Raw genomic sequence first — 21255 nt, 5'->3', positions numbered from 1 at the left:
TGTATAGATGAGAATATCGAACCTTTGTCAACATGATAGCCAAATTTTTCTGGCAACTTCTTCATAATATGCCATAAACACCATCTATGTTTAGTATTTGGAAACACAATCTCAATCGCATTCTGCATGGCCCTATCTTGATCCGTAATTATTCCGTAGGGAGGCTGGCCATGCATGCACTCGAGCCATGTCTTGAACAACCACACAAATGTACCCGTGTTCTCATTTGACAACAAACCACAACCAAGCAGTATTGATTGTCCATGGTGATTAACTCCGACAAAAGGAGTGAAAGGCATGTCGTACTTATTTGTAAGATACGTCGTGTCAAAGGTAACAACATCGCCAAACTCCTTGTATGCTTGCCTACATCTGTTATCTGCCAAAATATATTTCGAAACCGTGACTCATCATCCAAATCCATACTGAAATAAAATCCCGAACACCGTGCTTGCATCTTTGAAAAGTAGGATTGTAAAGCTGTGGCGTCTCCTTCTCCAAGTCGTAACCGTCTTACTTGTTCAATATAGTTGCGACAATCCCTCTCAACATAAGTCAAATTATTATACCCCCCCGCTTCCACAACTGCGGAGTTGTAACTTTTGTGCAACGGAATTCCTGCCATATCATTTAATTCAAGCTTTCTCTTCGCATTTGCAATCAATTCTCTATTACATTGAAACAACCTCGACTTCGAAGGACTTGTTTTATGATTATGCTCGAGATAGACGGTGTTAATTCTCCATTTCCCAACTTTATCTGCAGATGCAGATATTCTTGCTTTACAATCTATTTGACTTGTTGGTTGCGGCTTCAAAGTACTACTTGTGTTACTGCCTCTTCGTCCTTCACGGCTACATGTGAATGTGATAAATCTAACAACTCCATCGTCACCCTTTTTCGAATTCCTTTTCTTCACGGGAAAGCCGACGGCATAAGCATATCTCTTATAAAAGTCAAACAACTCTTTTTCACCATCGAAAATCATACCTACCTCCGGAGCAACCTCTTTATCTTCTCCTAACGGTTCTCTGTCCATACTATCGATATTATCCCCAACTATCTCATCATCAGACAACAATAACGGATCTTCATTCGCATCTTCCATACTTCCGTGTGTTGCAACCAAATTGGCTGGACAAGATTTTCAATAAATTGTTAAGCCAACAGGGATGTGATTTCATATAGCAAATTTTGTTAAGCAAACAAATGTCTCAAACCATAGCAACGTCAAAGTGATCAATTACGGTGCTTAATAGCCCTTTTTTTTCAAGTTTCGAAAATTTCCTTCACATTACCATATGGAAGAGGTATATACTCTGGCATTCAATCAATAAAGTCACAGCTTCACCACATTCTGTTGCATATGAAGGTTTTGCCAACAATAGTTATACATTTACGTGTGTGTGTGTGTGTGTACATTCCTTTGCATATGAAGGTCTGATTCCAGCAACATTCATACAATTTTTTGACAGCATAAAAAAATTTCAGCATACTACCGAAAATCACCTCCTCTGGTTTGTTAAAAATGACAGCAATCCCTTTTTTACCAAATGTACAAATAAACATTCTGTGGTGTGTGTGTTCAAAATGCTACACCATATTCTATTGCATATGAAGGTTTTGCCAACAATAATTATACATTTACATGTGCGTGTGTGTTCATTCCTTTGCATATGAAGGTATGATTCCAGCAACATTCATACAATTTTTTGACAACATAAAAAATTACAGCATAATACCGAAAATCACCTCCTCTGGTCTGGAAGAATGAGAAATGGTTGCTCAAACACTGAAACTATGGCCGTCGGACTGGAGAAGACAGTGAAGTCGCTCGCACCGCTGGAAGATTCAGAAATGGTTGCTCAAACACTGAAACTATGGCCGTCGGACTGGAGAAGACAGTGAAGTCGCTGCACGACTGGAAGAATGACGGTTGTCCAGCAAATGGTGCTCTTCAGTTCGAAGAAGTGGAGCAGCTAATCTCCACTACAACTTTAGGGCTTCCATTTTGGGAGGAGAAGAGAGATTTGGCGGGTTATGAGGTCGAAACCAAAATTTCCCCCCGTTTCTTCCAGTCACGTCAGTAATAACTTAAACTTCTGTACAGCTTCTGTCAAAGGTTGTCTGTACGTCTAGCTTAATTGAACTTTTTTTATATGCATATGCTTTAATAATTTAATTTTTTCTTTTAACGTTATCAATTGCTTTACTTTAAAAATATTACGTACATCATTTATTTCTTACATAAGATGTACAACACACATGCTTACTACTAGTCTTGATAAGATGTGTGAATGAACAAATTAATTAACTTTTGAAAGGGCAAATTCAGTGTGTTTAGAGAGAGAGAGAGAGAGAGAGAGAATATGATTCTTCATTAAAAATATACTGCTGTATTGTAATTAATTTTATCAATATACATTCAAGATTAAAGTTCAGTCATAAAAACAGGATATTTTTCTGGGAATTTGGAAATTATCAAAGGCTGAAACCAACCATTTCAGGGAAAAGGGCGTTTCGTCGCAGTTCCAGCGCAAAAGAATGGTAAATTTTGTCCTCAATCTTCCCACATTTGTTAATAGAGTTTCATCTGATTGCTTGATTTGTTTAGTACATAATGGGCTCCAATGATTCAGCATTTGACATGAAAAAGCCATTATTAATCTAGTCCCGTTGTGAGTTTTTTTTGTTTGATTTCACATTTTGCTGGTTTGACCAAGGTTTGTTTGTCCACTACTAGAAAAGTTCCGATGCATCCGTGCAAACTGAATCTAGATTATGAATTTTTTACGACCAACATCAAGAATCGCAGGTCTTTCAATGCAGTTGAGGGAATCAAATGTCTAATAAGATAAATTATTTGTGCACATACAAGTGGCCTTGCTGAAATATATCATAAGCAGAAAAGATTGAGCTGTCACAGTCAGTCTGCTATCAATAAGTCCTCAGTTTTCCACTGGGCATCCATGTTATGTAGCTAAGATCAAGATGAATAACGTAGTCCATAGGTTTGGAGCCTTCACTGTGCTTGAGTCAGTGTAGCTGTGAAACATGTATTCTTGACTACAGTAAATTCAACATGGAAAAATATGCGTAAGAAGAAGCTGATGATCTTGACTACAGTAAATTCAACATGGAAAAATATGCGTAAAAAGAAGCTGGTGATTTTTTTTTGTCTTGGTTATTAAATCAAATTAATAATTTATGTAACCTTTCTTGTCTTCACTTTGAAAATTTTAATTTTTTCAGTCATGTATTCAATTGTTTTACAGGCTTATATCCGATGTTTCCAGTAGCCTAACCATTGAAGTCGGAACAGCAAGTTTTCCGCTTCACAAAGTAAGAACAATGTCACTTACAAATTATATATCGTCTTGCACCTTGAATTCTTTAGATGGCATAGTAATCTAATAAAAAACTTGTGCCGCCCCAAGGAAAGAAACGGATAAGAATTGGTTCTCGCGAGGCACATTTTTACTAGTTAATTTACAACGGAATGCAGACTTTTTCGACCAGGAAAGTTTCATGTTGAAAAGAAACGTCGTCTTAAGATTATAATATGATTTTTGTATTTCTTTTGCAGTTTCCCCTAGCTTTTCGATGTGGAAGAATAAGAAAGTTAATGTTGGAAGCAAAAGATTCCAAGATTTCGAGGCTGAGTCTTCCTGGTGTTCCTGGTGGATCACAGGCATTCGAGTTGGCTGCAAAGTTCTGTTATGGGGTGAACTTCGAGATTACAATATCAAATGTTGCTATGTTGCGATGTGCAGCGCATTTCCTGGAAATGACCGAAGAAATTTCCGAGAAGAACCTGGAAGGTAAAACTGAAGCATATTTGAAGGATACTGTGTTGCCAAACATATCAAACTCAGTGTCTGTATTGCACCTCTGTGAAAGTCTTTTACCGATATCCGAAGACATTAACCTGGTTAACAGGATAATCAATGCAACTGCAAATAATGCGTGTAAGGAACAGCTAACATCGGGTTTATCAAAGCTGGAGCATAACTTCCCTTCAAAACCTACCCAAAGCTTTGAAGAAGAAACACCTTCAGACTGGTGGGGGAAGTCGCTGGCATTGCTGAATCTCGATTTCTTCTTACGAGTTTTGACCGCTGTCAAAGCAAAGGGCCTAAAACAGGAAATGATCGGCTGAATTCTGATAAAAGGCCTTGCAGGAAGGGGTCCTCAACTGTTCAAAGGAAGTTTTGCAGATCTTGATTTGCAGAAGAAACAACGCGTCACTGTTGAAACGGTAGTTAGTTTACTACCGACCCAATCAAGAGAAAGCACAGTTCCTATCGCAATTCTTTCAAGTTTATTGAAATCTGCAATAGCAGCATCAGCATCAACATCTTGTAAATCTGATTTGGAGAGGCGGATTGGCCTGAAATTGGACCAAGCTATTATTGAAGACATTCTTATTCCTGCAAATTTGAATGGAAACAATCAGAGCCCGTTGTATGACACAGATTCAGTCCTGAGAATTTTCTCGATTTTCTTGAATCTTGATGAGGATGATGAAGAGGATAATCAACCTAGGGATGAAAGTGAGATAGTTTATGATTTTGACAGCCCTGGATTTCCAGAGCAAAGCTCGATAATTGAGGTGTCGAAGCTCTTGGACAATTATCTTGCAGAAGTAGCATTGGATTCAAACTTGACACCATCAAAGTTCATAGCACTAGTAGAATTACTTCCGGACTACGCTTGTATGGTCTATGATGGACTATATCGAGCCGTAGATATCTTTCTCAAGGTGAGATGAATAACTCTTTCATTCTCAAACAATAAATAGCTATAGGCAGGTTCAAGCATTAGGCACAATGCATCTCTTTAGTATTGGATAGGTTGCCTAGGGACGTTGCCCATGCTAGACTTAATAAAATAAATTATGTCTTCTGGCTATGTGCATTTTGCAATTTGCATAGAGCTGGCTCTCTGCAAAATGAAGAAAAGCGTCCAACATGAGCCCAATTCAACTTGGCCTCGTTTTTTTATAGATAGGACAACACGCTAAAGAATAATGTGGCCTTGTCTGGCCTGTTTTACACTTCTATTTACCATTTTACATCTCTATGTCAATATGTTTATCAACAATTTGTGACTCACTGGCAGGTTCATCCCAACATAATGGACTCGGAACGTTATCGGCTATGCAAAACAATCGACTCTAAGAAACTGTCACAAGAAGCATGCAGCCATGCAGCTCAGAATGAACGATTGCCAGTGCAGATGGCAGTCCAAGTGCTATACTTCGAACAGATCAGATTGCGTAATGCAATGAACGGGGTTGGAGGGAACAATCAATTATTCTTTGGCTTGAAAGGACAATTCCCACAGCGCTCGGGGAGTGGTGCAGGAAGCGGATGCATCTCACCAAGAGATAATTATGCTTCAGTAAGGAGAGAGAACCGAGAACTGAAGCTTGAAGTTGCACGAATGAGAATGAGACTAACAGATCTTGAAAAAGACCACGTCTCCATGAAACAGGAGCTCGTGAAGTCACACCCTGCCAACAAGTTGTTCAAATCATTTACAAAAAAACTGGGCAAGCTCAATTCGCTGTTTCGGATTAAAGATTTAAAAAAAAATGCTGGATAAAGCTAATTTAGAAAATCGGTTTCTTTTCCAGAAGAGAAGACGCCACTCAGTTTCTTGATCTTGTTTGTACATGTCAATAAAAATGATTGTATAGATTTGTACTGATATTTTGAGTGATTTTTGTTGAAAATAAAATTTTATTTACGAGTAAGTTTGACTTAATTTGAAAGCTTAGTTGAACGTGCTAATATGATTTCTTTCCTAGTCCCAAGTTGAAGCATCAGCTAAGGTGAAGAAAGCTGTTTGGTGTTTATCCAATTGGAGGCCTTTTTCTTCCATACAAATTCCCATATCACTTCAATTCCAAAAAACAATAATAAAAAAACTGAAAGATTTTTTTATGTTGGAAAATTAGTGTATTAAAATGTGGGTAATAGTAAAAACACTTACAAAAAATTCTTATTGATGATCATTTGATCGGACAGATTTTGAGATCAACATTTATTATCATTTGATTCTTTTTAACGGGTGCATATTAGTGTTCAACTTTTGTAAATTAAGATTCTTTATCTGTTGAAGAAGGTATGGATAAAAGGTGTATAATTTTTTATTTGTTAAAAGATTATGAAAAATAATTATGCTGGCATGTTGGAGAATAATTTTTTATTTGTTAAAAGATTATCTCTCGCTTCCATATACGATAACTTCCTTCAACCAAGTCTCCAGTCGAAACATGTTGGAATTTGCTTGCATGGATATGAGTAGACCCCTTATCTGTTGTCCATGTCACCCTTACACAGTGACGAATCCAGGATTTTAATTGAGCACGGGCGGCCGTTGACTGTCGACGGTCGCAATAATAACCAATGCCGTGAGTTGAAATTACTTAACCCCCGTTTGGCCCCCATTATTTGGATTTATAATGGGGAAATAATGTTTTTCTGAAAAAAATTAAAAATTGATAGTTGTAAAAGAACGAAAAGTTTTCGATTTACGTGTAATATTATTTTATTGAAAATTGTGTGGTTGAAAATAGAAAAGAAATTTTTTTAATTTAAATTGATAAGTTTTAAAGGGGGTCAAATTAGGGCTTATATCGTAGTTTGAATTATAAGTGTGAGTGTACGTTATCTACCATTGTAATAATGTTTATTGAGTAACAATTTGAAATTTGAAAATTTGTCCAATTATTTACTTTCTTGATTCGATCCACTAATAATTTCAGTTTAATAGAAAAAAAGTGATTATTTTAATAATCTCACTGTATGGTTGAATTTTATTTTTCTAAAAAGGAGGGTGTATATCATTGGGATAAAAGAATATATAGACTTTTGTTGCCTGCATTGTCAACATCCATTAACTACCATGGTGGTCAAATTGTCCATTATTCTAATGGAGATCACAGGTTCGAATCTTCCCCTTGCACCAATTTTAATGCCTATTTGCTCCAAAATGGTGAAAAATATTATACTAAAATCATTACAAAAGGGAATGCAACAATAGAGAATCGAACCCTGGACGCCCTTTTCACCACTGTGGCGCTCGAACCAGTTGAACAAGAAGGAGTTGGTGTGAATTAAGGGAAATCACAGAAATATATCTAAACAAATAAATACTTGGACAACAAAAAAAATTGAGCTCCGGCGATCCAGCACGGGCGGCCGCGGGGGCTCGCCGGGTGCTGGATCCGCCGCTGCCCTTACAATGATTATTTAATTCTATTGTGTTTGGAGAAGATTCAAAGCATTGAGTTCATAAAATTTTCTTTCTAGAAACGTAAGTTTTATCAATACAAAAAGTGATTTAGAAAATTATGTTCGATAAAAGTAACTTAAAAAGTGAGTTTGACTTGAGCACAACAAAAAACGTTCTAAGAGCACAAATTGTGCAATTTTACAAAGCTAGGTATGAATTAAATTCAAAAACTGAGTTCATGGGAATCTTTTTTTTACTAATGCCTTTGGTTCATCGATACATTTAAATCTGAAGAACCTATGAATTTGGATATGGGACACAACGAGATTGATCTTACATATTGGATGAGTGTTTCTCGAGAATAATGCCAAATTTATCCAACTTTACATCAAGGATTCCTTTCTGGTTATGATGATCATCCAAAAAAGATTCAGTGCTGCAGGCACAGTGCACTGATATAATCTTCCAAAAAAATTTCAAACTTAAGTAACTTATGTGAAGAAATGATTTACACTTGGCAACTTATGCTTATTTCTTGTTACTGTCAATCCTTCTGCTAGAGAATTTTATGCCATGATTTTTGTCAGGGGTCCTAAAGTGAAAATGAATTGGATAAGCTCTTATCCTTTTAGTTTTTACACATCAGCCAATGATCTTGCATCACCTAACTCGACAATAACAAAACAAATTTGGATCGGCAACATGAATCTTTTATTTTCGTTCTTGGAGAAAAAGAAACTATTGCTGAGAGCTAGTGAAAGAAACATGCTATCAGAATATTTTGTCTTCACTAAAGTGACAAGTCACTTGTAATACTATTTGGTTAGGCAAATTACATCGAACTATCTAACCTATATCCCAGGTCCCGAACATAACCACAATCCCACCAAAGAGATATAGGAGTATCAATGTAACAGTAGGATCAAGATTTGGGAATGCAGTAGTAATTATTATGAGGGTTGACATTGTAAAAAATATAACGAATATCATTCCTTAAATCTGTCAAAAACACAATTAAATGTGAGTTATTCTGAAAACTTTAGGTACCTGGTCTTGCTACATGTTCACTTGCATTATAGAATATTAGTTTTCTCTGAAAAGTCGGCCTCTAGAGACAGAATTTGCCCTCAATACAAAAGAATATATCCCAAACTCCTTGCCCTTTGGCACCTGCAAATGCCAGTAATTCTGCAGCCTATCAAGTTTCAAAAGCACATAAACTTGTCTTATAGTGGAAAATACTGTTTGGCAAATGGAAAGTCGAGTGACTAGACGTGACCGGACAATACAATATAAAAGATTCCGACTGTACACTTTAACAGACGAGGCCGAAAGGTTCGAATACCTATGTGTCAACTTGGATTCAGCACAAAGAGTCATTTTCAAGCAAATCATCAAAGATAGTTCCTCTTATCCAAACTAATATCTTGAAGGAACTTCCTCTTTTCTTTTGAATATTTCTTCATTTCCCTTTTGATAAACAACTTAATCCTAAATTGTCAACTACCTCTATAAATAAGGATGCCGAAACCTCAAAACAACACAAGCATCCCAATGATACATTTAGTCATTCTGGTGGGTCGAGTTTAGCTGAAACTTTTAATTTTAATGGACAGAGTAAGAGATTTGGCATCGAAGAGGGCTGCAGTGATCTTCACGAAAAGCTCGTGTTGCATGTGTCACAGCATCAAGGCGCTTTTTTACGAACTAGGTGCAAGTCCTGCTGTGCATGAGCTTGATCAAGATGCAAAGGGGAGAGAAATGGAGTGTGCCTTAAGAGCACTAGGCTGCAACCCAACTGTTCCGGCAGTGTTTATTGGTGGCCGATATGTCGGCTCGGCTAAAGATGTCATCTCCCTTCATGTTGATGGATCTCTAAAGCAAAAGCTGATTGATGCCAAGGCTATTTGGTTTTAGAAACCAATATTTTTAGCACCCAATATATTATGTTAGTGCCATAGTTATTATGTGAAGCTTGTGAACTGTAATTAAGGGCTTCCTGGTTTTGTAAACTTTGGCCACCAACCACCCTATACCCCCACAAAAAAATCAAAGTCAACTTTTTGGTGACTTGTGCTGTAATGAAAAATCCTAGCTTCAAGGAAATGACTAGTTAGAAATTGTATGAAATTGTCTTTCCTCGGAAAAATCCCAGCTCTTTTTAATATTTTAATGTACCATGTCGAGTATACTATACCGTACACTTAGTATTTCGACAACGTATCAACTAAATGCACAGATACAAATGTGAGGGTGAACCGCAATTAAGTTTTATATTTCTTGTGTATGTTGGATATTTCGTAGGATTTTTTCCCCTAACATATTCTTTTCAATTATCTTTCTATATATTAGATGCAAGATGTCTACGTATAACCAGACAAACTTAATTCAGAAGACAACTGAATATGGCCTTCCATGAAACTAATCTACATTTGAGGTATAAATTCTAGAAGAACAAACAGAAAAAGCAGGTTTTAAGATTAAAAGCATTAAATCAGGATAATATCAAGATCTTTCGGTTTTTAATTTTTAATTTTTTCAGCATTGTATGCCTTGTCAAACTGTAATACTCCGAAATTCTATGCTCGTTTAATTTTATTTTTTTTGATAGCAATTTAACTTTTCAAAATTTTTATATGGCCAAACTATTAATGGTTGCCAAGTTTGCATTTTCGGTTGATTAAAAGTTTACCAAGATTTATTAATTAGGGGTTTGGGATAATTGTCAAATTCTACATCTATCTTATTAGTATTATAGATAAACATTATCCTTTGCTTCATCCTTGGCCGAGAGGAATGTGGGGGATGGCGCCACCTTTGTAGTGATTAAATGCATGAGGTGTTTGATAGTTAACCAAAGCTGGAGGTGTTAATTGTTAGACATGCAAGAGCTGGTGATTATCTAAGCAAGTAGAAGGTGTACAATTGTGGCACAAGCTGGATTTAAAGTGCTGAATACATGCATGGAGTGAGGTTAATGCAAGTCCACGTGTTGGCACAAAAAAAAAATAAAAAAAATCCTAGATAGTGATCCCTTGTTTTATCCATAAGTCTCCCTTGCCTTATATAAATATGAGATGTTTCCCTGCATTTTACTCCTTCCAAAACCACAAAGTCTCTTGTAAGAGTTGGAAGAATACGTAAAGAAAAAGGAAACAAAAGCCTAGCGCATTTCAACCGAAAATATTTCAAGCTTTAAGGTAAGATACTTTCTATGCTTAAATGGTAGGATTTCATGGAAATATTTATGCTTAAGCTATGCATGAAAAACCATAATATGAACGTGGTGGACAAATCCACAAAGTTAGATATATACTTATACCTTAGGACAAGTCCAAAGGGCATCGGCAAGACGGAATGTGTAAGTATGTGTTTGATTGCATTCTTTTGTATAGTATTAACATGTTAAATCTAAGCAGGGTATCTTACTGAGTATTCTTCATACTCGTAGTATTTTATACTAAATTTTCAGATGCATGTTCGTTGGGTTGATGGAAGTCAGTTGGTATAATCGATGATGGATCAAGGACAAAGTTATTTTGCATCAAAGTTTCCTTTTGTATGTTTTGTTCGACGACTGCCTTCCATATGTTTTTATTATGGTATTATATAAAAACATGTATATGACATGATGTAATATGGTATTAAAAGTAAATTTTATAATCATATCTTTCATGTTATGTTAAGAGACATTTTTATAGACTTTTTCTTGCAAGTGATAAAAGAGACAGAAACGGGACAGTTTATGGGTCAACTTCAAAATGCTATTTCCAACTCTATAAACATTCATTTGAGATCTAAAAATATTGATGCGTTCCTTCTTGAGTGGCCTTCGTATGAACGCAGGAATCACTCAATTTGGATATCCGTGGCATGAGATATAAATTTTTAAGCGTCAAAGGGTCAATATGAATTTTCTGTGCAATACCTCACTGTTTTCAGGAAAACGCCCATATCATATGATCTTGGAAATTTTCCATATTTTAACCTAGAAAACTAATTGAAAATATCTTTCTAATGCCGCAAATTTCATGAAAAACGGAGTTGGGATAAATTTTATAAAAACAGTGGAACTAGCTGCCCCAATTAGCCGTGGCAGCGCCGAGTCCATATACCTAAAGTATAATTTCATGTCAACATGTACTTCTGCTGGCCATTAAATTTTATTAGAGGTATTTTACTAACTTGAAAATAAGTTTCTACATGTAATACTTTTATTTAAGAGTCTTTACATATAGCAAAGACAGAAGTTATTATGTTTAGTGCGTGACACTCGAAGTTTAAGTTCGGGGCGTCTTAGATATATATATATATATATATATTTTTTTTTTATTTTTTTTTTAAGAAAGTTACTGTCCGTCATCATCGAACAATCTAGCAACTGACTTTCAACTGGCGATCAAGGTAAAAATATTTTTCAAAATTTATGAGTTTTCTTATGCAACGAACTGCTATATCTATGGCTGGATATAGAAATATTTTGAATCAAGTCATGGTTGAGATTATGAAGTCATTAACACTTATATGTAATTATCTATTAGAGCCTTGTAGAGTAATATAATCAATTTTGTCCTAGTTATGGCACGAATGGTCAGAACCCCCAAAAGGACAGAAGTTTGTGGTTTTGCGAAGAAGCGGGACATATTATTGGTATTTTACTATAATTATTGTATGCATTCGCTTCATAGCCTCGAACAACATCTTGATCTCCTAGACTGCATTATTGAGATGTTATGGGAGATACACCATAGCTTAAGGGATAAGGTGATGATACGGAGATTATATGAAACTGTTCCAGAGCCTTGGGCTTCAGTCATACATGAGATTGTGCTATGGTCTGATGATGACCTTTCATATGAGGACCTTACATATTTACTTCGAGAAGGTTATGAAACTAGTTGCGATTTACAGCGAAACTTTAAGAAGATTATAACCTTATCCATGAATACTAGCTTACGAGCTACCAATTCTAGGCTAGATAAGGGACCGTTGGCTAAGTGCTTTTCGAGAGTTCTAGATGAAAGTTTTCCCGTACCATTACCAGATAGTTCGGAGCAAAGCATGTTAAAGGAAGAACCAGAGGAAGGCCCAGATGAAGACCCCGAGGAGGATCCAGAAGAAATAAAAGATTAGACACCATCTTATCTAACTATCTTTGTTTTTGAAATAGAATATGATGTAATACGTACATCTACTTTTGAATGTATGTACCGTACTTTAATATGACTTTTGTTTGTGAAAAATAATAATGTATATATATGAAGGAAAGTTGTCTTGGCCTTTGGATTTTTCTAAAGTTAGTATTACGTTTTGAAGTAATTCTAACTGGATGAATATCTTTCATTCAAAGGAAATGCCTCCAAAGTGCAACCACGGCAGTGCATCGAATTCCAATATGAACTTAGGCGGCGGCAATACTAATGCTAGTTCTAGTGGTGGCGAAATTAATATAGCAAACTTTGCACGAGAACTGTTTGCCGTAATGCGGGAGTTGGGATAACAACAACAGGCACCACCTTTGACTGGGCAACGAAGACTAAATTAACAAGTACCAATTGATCATCAGGAGCCCAACCAACCAGCTATTCAACCTCAAATAGCACCTAACCTGAGGGATCGAACTGCAATAATAGAGCAATTTCGTAAAATGAACCCTCCATCATTCGAAGGGAGTGTGGATCCCTTAGCAGTTGAAGACTGGTTGCGAGAACTAGAATGTATCTTTAAATTTATAAGATGCGAAGACGCTGAAAAGGTAACATTTTCAGTATTTATGTTAAAGAAGGGGGCTAGCCATTGGTGGGATATGACTACTAGGTCATTAACACCTGCTGAAGAACAGGCTATAACTTGGGTGAAGTTTAAGGAACTCGTAGAAGAAAAACTTTTCCCGACAGCTGTAAAAGATCAAAAGGAGGTGGAGTTCCTCAAACTCCAACACGGAACCATGACCCTTGTGGAGTATGAACGCAAATTTGAGGAATTATCAAGGTTTGCTCCACATCTAGTGGATACGGAGGAAAAGCGGGCTAGAAGGTTTGAACGCGAGCTTCAACCTTATATTCATGATATAGTGTCAGTTCTCGAGCTGAACACTTATCGAGAAGTCCTGAAACGACCACAGACTATTTCTTATCAAAGAACTCAAAACGTTGGAAATTCTTACCAAGTTCAAAATTTCTCCGGTAAGAGGAAGTGGAACTTTGATAGACAGAATAACAGTAAAGGAAAAGAGAATAATGCACCAAAGAAAGGAAAGACAGAGATAGTAGGAGTTGGTGGTGATAAGCGTTGTCCTAAGTGCGATAGACCTCACAAAGGAGAATGTCTATTGGGAAAAAATGTTGGTTTTAAGTGTGGGAAATCAGGACATTTTGCTAAAGAATGCCCCCAGAATCAAACACAGAAGGCTGGAGATGACAAGAAAGGAAAAGCAAGAGTTTTCTCCTTATCCAGGCAAGAAGCAGAGCAAGACCCTAATGTCCTTGCAGGTATCATCTCTGTTTCCAATATGCCTACATTTGTACTTATAGATTCTGGAGCTACACATTCGTTCATTTCTTCTTCGTTTGTTGCAAAGTCTAAAGTAGAATGTGAATTCCTTCCGTATACTTTAGAAATATCTCTTCCATCTGGAAAGATACTTGTTGCTGATCAAATAGCTAGAGATCTTAAGATGAAAATTGATGGTAGAGGTATAGCGGTAGATTTAATTCTATTAACGATAAAAGATTTTGATGTTATCCTTGCTATGGACTGGTTGTCAAAAAACTATGCAACTATTCATTGTACCGAGAGAGAGGTGATTTTTCAAAGACCAGGTGAGAAAGAGTTTCGTTTTGTGGGAACTGAGGCAGATACTTTGTCTCGTATAGTGCCAACAACTCAGGTTGAAAGGGCATCGAAAAAAGGAATTATGTCAAAGATTTCTAGTATCGATGACCAACATTAAACAAGATAAGTTGTCAGTTGAGGATATTCGAATAGTTCAGCATAAAGATGTTTTTCCAGAAGATCTTCTAGGTGTACCCCCAGACAGGCAAGTAGAGTTTACCATCGACTTAGTTCCAAGAGCAGCACCTATTTCAAAGGCTCCATATCGTATGGTGCCATTGGAACTGCAAGAGTTGAAGGAGCTTCTTGATAAGGGTTTCATTAGACCAAGTGTATCACCTTGGGGTGCACCTGTGCTATTTGTGAAAAAGAAGGATGGAACAATGAGACTATGCATTGACTATCGAGAATTGAATCGCCTCACTATAAAAAACAAATATCCACTTCCAAGAATAGAAGATTTATTTGACCAGCTCAAGGGGGCTACAGTATTTTCAAAGATCGATCTAAGGTCAGGATATCATCAATTGAAAATTAAGTCAAATGATATCCCTAAGACGGCTTTTAGGACGCGTTATGGGCATTATGAATTTTTGGTGATGCCTTTTGGATTAACTAATGCCCCGGCAGTATTTATGGATCTAATGAACAGAGTATTCCATGAATGCTTAGACCAATTTGTCATAGTTTTTATTGATGACATATTAATCTATTCGAAGAGTAATGAGGAACATGACAAACATCTCACGATTGTCTTGGAAACTCTAAGAAAAGAGAAGCTTTATGCCAAATTCAAGAAATGTGAATTCTGGTTGGATAAAATAGGTTTTCTGGGGTACATAATCACAGCACAAGGAGTTGAAGTAGACCCAACTAAAGTAGAAGCAGTAAATAATTGGGTAAGACCAACCAATGTTAGAGAAATACGCAGCTTCTTGGGATTGGCTGGTTACTATAGAAGATTTATCGAGGGATTTTCTAAAATAGCAGGACCACTGACCCAGATGACTCGAAAAGGGATAAAATTTCAATGGACAGAGAAATGTGAACAAAGCTTCCAAGAGCTGGAACGAAGATTAGTCACAACTCTAGTGTTAACAATACCTGACGGACCAGAAGGATTCGTTATATACAGTGATGCTTCGAAACAGGGCATAGGGTGTGTTCTGATGCAGAAAGGAAAGGTGATAGCCTACGCTTCTAGACAATTGAAACAATATGAACAAAACTACCCAACACATGATCTGGAATTGGCTGCGGTAGTTCATGCCCTCAAAATATGGCGTCATTACTTATATGGAAATAGGTGTGACATTTATACCGATCATAAGAGTTTGAAATACTTTTTCACCCAAAAGGAATTAAATATGAGGTAGAGGAGATGGCTAGAGCTAGTAAAAGATTATGATTGCACTATCCTTTACCATCCTGGTAAAGCTAATGTAGTAGCAGATGCTCTTAGTAGAAAGACGGTTAGACAATTAGCAGTGCTAATTACTATGCAGGACCAGTTGTTAAAGGATTTCGAAAACTTACATCTAGAAGTGATTGCTCCACCAACCCAAACTATCACCAGGATGACGGCTCTAATGATTCGACCAACACTTAGAGATCAAATAAGAGTAGCACATGATGGTGACTCTTTCCTGCAAAAGATTAAATTCGAAGTTGGTACTAGCAAGCGAAAGGATTTTGAATTAGGCAGTGATAAAATCTTACTTTTTAAGGGAAGGTTGTGTGTGCCGAAAGATGAGGGATTGAGGAAAGGAATTCTTGAAGAAGCACATTTAACTCCATATACTGCTCATCCAGGAGGTACAAAAATGTATCGAGACCTAAAGAGTATATTTTGGTGGAGAAATATGAAACGGTGCACAGGTCTTTTTGTCAGGAGGTGTATGACTTGTCAACAAGTAAAAACTGAACATCAAAGGCCATCTGGATTGTTGAAACCATTAACAATTCCACAATGGAAGTGGGAGCATATAACTATGGATTTTGTCATGGGTTTTCCAAAATCAGCTTGGGGAAATGATGCTATGTGGGTTATAGTAGATCGATTAACAAAGTCAGCTCATTTTCTACCTGTAAGAATGAACCATAGTATGGATCAATATGCACAATTGTACATCAAAGAGGTCATCCGTTTGCATTGTATCCCAGCCTCAATTGTATCAGATAGAGATCCAAGATTTACCTCAAAATTTTGGAAAAGTTTGCAAGGAGCTATGGGAACCAAGTTAAACTTCAACACAACTTTTCATCCTCAAACTGATGGACAATCGGAGAGGACTATACAGAGTTTGGAGGATATGCTGCGTGCATGCGTCCTTCATTTAGGGGGCAGTTGAGAAAGTTATGTACCGGTGGTAGAGTTTGCCTATAATAATAGCTATCAGGCTACGATAAAGATGGCACCTCACGAAGCTCTCTATGGCAGAAGATGTAGAGCTCCTCTTTATTGGGATGAAGTAGGTGAACGAAGAGTTTTAGGACCCGAAATAATTGCGGAAACTAGTCGAGAGGTTGATAAAATAAGAGCTAGAATCAAGGCAGCCTAGGACCGACAAAAAAGTTATGCTAATAAAAAGAGAAAAGATTTGGCATTTAATGTGGGTGATAAGGTCTTCTTAAAAGTGGCACCGATGAAGGGAGTTCTTCGCTTTGGAAAGAAGGGAAAACTTCGACCAAGATTCGTACGTCCTTTTGAAATTTTACAGAAGATTGGAAATGCAGCTTATCGAATTGCTCTGCCACTAGATTTGTCAGCAATTCATGATGTATTCCACGTGTCAATGCTTCGACAATATGTGTCAAATCAAAGTCATGTGATTAGTTATCAACCATTGAATATCAAACAAAACATGACTTATGAGGAAAAACCAGTAGCAATCTTGAATCGTAGAATCCAACAACTGAGGACAAAAGAAATCCCGTTAGTGAGAGTTCAATAGAAAAACCATAATGTCGAAGAATCAACTTAGGAAAGAGAAGAGGAAATCAAGACCAAGTATCCATAACTTTTCAACTAAGTTTGAGGTAATTTCGAGGACGAAATTTTTTTTAAGGGAGGAGGGATGTAATACTCCGAAATTCTATGCTCGTTTAATTTGCTCATTTAATTTTATTTTTTTTATAGCAATTTGACTTTTCAAAATTTTTATATGGCCAAACTATTAATGGTTGCCAAGTTTGCATTTTCGGTTGATTAAAAGTTTACCAAGATTTGTTAATTAGGGGTTTGGGATAATTATCAAATTCTACATCTATCTTATTAGTATTATAGATAAACATTATCCTTTGCTTCATCCTTGGTCGAGAGGAATGGGGGGATGGCGCCACCTTTGTAGTGATTAAATGCATGAGGTGTTTGATAGTTAACCAAAGCTGGAGGTGTTAATTGTTAGACATGCAAGAGGTGGTGATTATCTAAGCAAGTAGGAGGTGTTCAATTGTGGCACAAGCTGGATTTAAAGTGCTGAATACGTGCATGGGGTGAGGTTAATGCAAGTCCACGTGTTGGCACAAAAAAAAAAATCCTAGATAGTGATCCCTTGTTTTATCCATAAGTCTCCCTTGCCTTATATAAATATGAGATGTTTCCCTGCATTTTATTCCTTCCAAAACCAGAAAGTCTCTTGTTAGAGTTGGAAGAATACGTAAAGAAAAAGGAAACAAAAGCCTAGCGCATTTCAACCGAAAATATTTCAAGTTTTAAGGTAAGATACTTTCTATGCTTAAGTGGTAGGATTTCATGGAAATATTTATGCTTAAACTATGCATGAAAAACCATAATATGAATGTGGTGGACAAGTCCACAAAGTTAAATATCTACTTATGCCTTAGGACAAGTCCAAAGATCACCGGCAAGCCGGAATGTACAAGTATGTGATTGATTGCATTCTTTTGTGTAGTATTAACATGTTAAATCCAAGCAGGGTATCTTACTGAGTATTCTTCATACTCATAGTATTTTATACTAAATTTTCAGATGCATGATCGTTGGGTTGATGGAAGTCAGTTGGCATAATCGATGATGGGTCAAGGACAAAGTTATTTTGCATCAAAGTTTTCTTTTGTATGTTTTGTTCGACGACTGCCTTCCATATGTTTTTCTTATGGTATTATATAAAAACATGTATATGACATGATGTAATATGGTATTAAAAGTAAATTTTATAATCATATCTTTCATGTTATGTTAAGAGACATTTTTATAGACTTTTTCTTGCAAGTGATAAAAGAGACAGAAACGGGACAGTTTTTGGGTCAACTTCAAAATGCTATTTCCAACTCTATAAACATCCATTTGAGACTCTAAAAATATTGATGCGTTCCTTCTTGAGTGGCCTTAGTATGAACGCAGGAATCACTCAATTTGGATATCCGTGCCCTGAGATATAAATTTTTAAGCGTCAAAGGATCAATATGAATTTTCTGTGCAATACCTCACTGTTTTCAGTAAAACGCCCATATCATATGATCTTCGAAATTTTTCATATTTTAACCTAGAAAACTAATTGAAAATATCTTTCTAATGCCGCAAATTTCATGAAAAACGGAGTTGGGATAAATTTTATAAAAATAGTTAAACTGGCTGCTCCAATTAGCCGTGGCAGCGCCAAGTCCATTTACCTAAAGTATAATTTCATTTCGACATGTACTTCTGCTGGCCATTAAATTTTATCAGAGGTATTTTACTAACTTGAAAATAAGTTTCTACATGTAATACTTTTATTTAAGAGTCCTTACATGTAGCAATGGCAGAAGTTATTATGTTTAGTGCGTGATCATGTATTTGTTTTTGAGTTGGAACCGTGTATCAATATCAGTCAAACCTTAAACCAGAATAATGATTAGCAGCAAAACACATTTTGACTCCGGAGTCAACAAACATTGTCATGATAAGATCTTCTTAGCATGTTCGTGTTAGTTTGATGCCCATTCTTCGAGTAATGTTCTGTATAATCATATTATGAATTTACGTTCGTTTATTTGCGTGTTATAATTTGAAGTGATTGTCAAAGATTCCATGATCATATAGGACGTCACAAATTGTATACTCAATGGATCGGGTATAGTAAGACACAATTTGTGATATGATCAAAATTATGTCGTTCACAATCGGCTCATAAAGTTGGACGCTTTATGTTGATGAGATTGTATTGTTCTTATTAAGATTTGTCTAGATCCTGAAATAGGAACAATAATGTTTTTCGATGCACATTGAACGGAACCGCGTAGATGACTCATTTGTGACCGTTTGAAATGAGACTCTACTTGATTATCAAACAGGTCGCCTAAATCCTGAGTGAGTAATGTACCTTTGATTGCTAGTTCAAGTTCTTTGAGGTATCAATGAGTGAAGTGTTAAATGGGAGATTAATCTCGGTGCTTTGGGAATCGGGCCGAAACAATTAGAGATCATATACTTAAAATATTGAAATCCATTAATTATTAAGATGAGACGATTGTCACTTTAAGGTATTTTTCTAGGCAAATTGAATCTGAGCTCAGTAGGTCGATGATGAGATCGTTGGACTTTACATTGTAATTTGATCACAACGAATTTACCGTATGAAAATGGGACTTAGAGGGTAATACATGTTGAAGGGCAAAACGGTCATTCTGCCAGTTTCAACATATTGACGGTCAAATGGGGGTTGACTTGTGGAACGATAATCAGCGAATATTGTTATTGGATCATATTTTGCTTTTATAACTATCACTCGATCCAAGAGTGCAATCTCGATTTTTTGGTAGAATAAGTCGGGATTAATAGATGTATCTCAATTGGTCAAGAGTTGACCCAATTGAAAATATCTATTGGAGCTTGGGTCATGTGAGTCCAATTGGGTCCCTCTCTTGGCTCCAATAAAAGGTGTGTGTCTTAATTGGCCTACTACGATAAAGTCTAAGGAAATTTATGCAATTTCAAACCCTAATAGGTCATTATAAATATGCACTTTATTGGCATATTTTGATGAGATTTAGGGTTAGCCACTTTTCACATTTTCCAAAAAGGAATAACACTTAGTGGAGAACAATGGAGAAGATCTAAGGGAGGAAGCAATTGGCTAGGCCATTAATAGCGCCTTCAAAAAGGTTATTATCTCCCCTTTCTATATATGTGAGGATTTTATAATCCAATGATCTCACGGTCAATTAAATCCTTATTTACATGATTTTAATTTTCAAAGGAAATTAATTTCCTATTGTGATGATTAAAATTCATTAACCAACAAATGGTATCAAAGCCAAGGTTATTGTATGCCTTGAGTAGGATTAATTTTTTAAATCCTAGTGTAATATGTATTTTAGTTGGGTGTTGTTAGGTTATTTGATTTTGACATGTTTATGATTTAAATATGTTTAAAGTTATTGTTGATACACTTATAATCACTTTGGCCCTAGAATTTATTTTTACTTCCTATAAAAGTTATTCTCTAGAAATGTTGTAAGCCATAAAGCACTAAGTTTTTTGTATTTTTTCTTCATTTTCATTTTTGTATTTGAGGAAGAAATGTAATATTCGTTGCTATAATTTTAATGAAGAAGAAGGACAAAAAAAAAATGCAAGAATCTCCAGAAACACCAGACGGCGATGACAATGGTGGCCGCCGTGACCGGAGCTATGGCAACATGGTAGTAGCAAGCTGTTGTTGCAGCAGCCATCTGCTACTGCTCCCAGCAGCCGGAGCTGCTGCATTTGTGCCGCAGCGGTTGCTGGGCCGCTTGCCGGTGGCCTTTCTTTTTTTGGGGTCGCCGAGATTTCGCGGTCGCCGGAGTTGTGTGTGTTTTCTTGCTAGGGTTTGAAAATTAGGGTAATTTAGATTTTTTGGGTCTTTCTTTAAAACTTGGCCAATGTTATTGGATAATGGCCTTGTTGGTTTTAAGTTTTGGGCCTAAAAATTAAATTAACTCTAGGTGGACTATAAAGAAGATTGAAGAATTGGGCCGGGATGTGGCTCAATGTAATTCTTTTTATCCATATTGTAATTTAAATTCTTAGGACGGGCTATTAGTGATTATTATTCATTTAATTATCGCTTTTACCGCTTTATGAATGGATGAATGTTTAATATTATCGCATGTAATGTAGATTAAATGAAACACCACCCGGTGCACTAAAATCATATACATTTACATTTAAATATTTTTTTTATCACTCTAAATTAA

At 36.3% G+C, this 21255-nt stretch overlaps 2 protein-coding genes and 1 pseudogene across 2 annotated transcripts; 2 read left to right on the top strand and 1 right to left on the bottom strand.

Moving 5' to 3' along the window:
- Positions 1-6: 6 nt before the first annotated feature.
- On the bottom strand, positions 7-1513 carry LOC111412420 (protein FAR1-RELATED SEQUENCE 5-like). Its single transcript, XM_023043344.1, has 2 exons — positions 1510-1513; positions 7-1134 (listed from the first exon to the last, which is right to left on the bottom strand). The coding sequence occupies exon 2, from the start codon at positions 1106-1108 to the stop codon at positions 149-151; it is 960 nt and encodes a 319-aa protein (XP_022899112.1). The 5' UTR covers positions 1109-1134; positions 1510-1513; the 3' UTR covers positions 7-148.
- Positions 1514-3586: 2073 nt separating this feature from the next.
- On the top strand, positions 3587-5722 carry LOC111412877 (annotated as a pseudogene).
- Positions 5723-8750: 3028 nt separating this feature from the next.
- LOC111412876 (glutaredoxin-C11) lies at positions 8751-9418 on the top strand. Its single transcript, XM_023043747.1, has one exon. It carries the CDS (start codon positions 8851-8853, stop codon positions 9157-9159), a length of 309 nt encoding a protein of 102 aa, XP_022899515.1. The 5' UTR covers positions 8751-8850; the 3' UTR covers positions 9160-9418.
- The last annotated feature ends 11837 nt before the right edge of the window (positions 9419-21255 follow it).

Source organism: Olea europaea, chromosome 16, assembly GCF_002742605.1.
Source record: "Olea europaea var. sylvestris chromosome 16, O_europaea_v1, whole genome shotgun sequence".
In the NCBI taxonomy this organism is placed as follows: Eukaryota; Viridiplantae; Streptophyta; class Magnoliopsida; order Lamiales; family Oleaceae; genus Olea; species Olea europaea.
The sequence above is the reverse complement of the archived record's forward strand: the minus strand, read 5'-3'. Positions and strand labels throughout refer to the sequence as shown.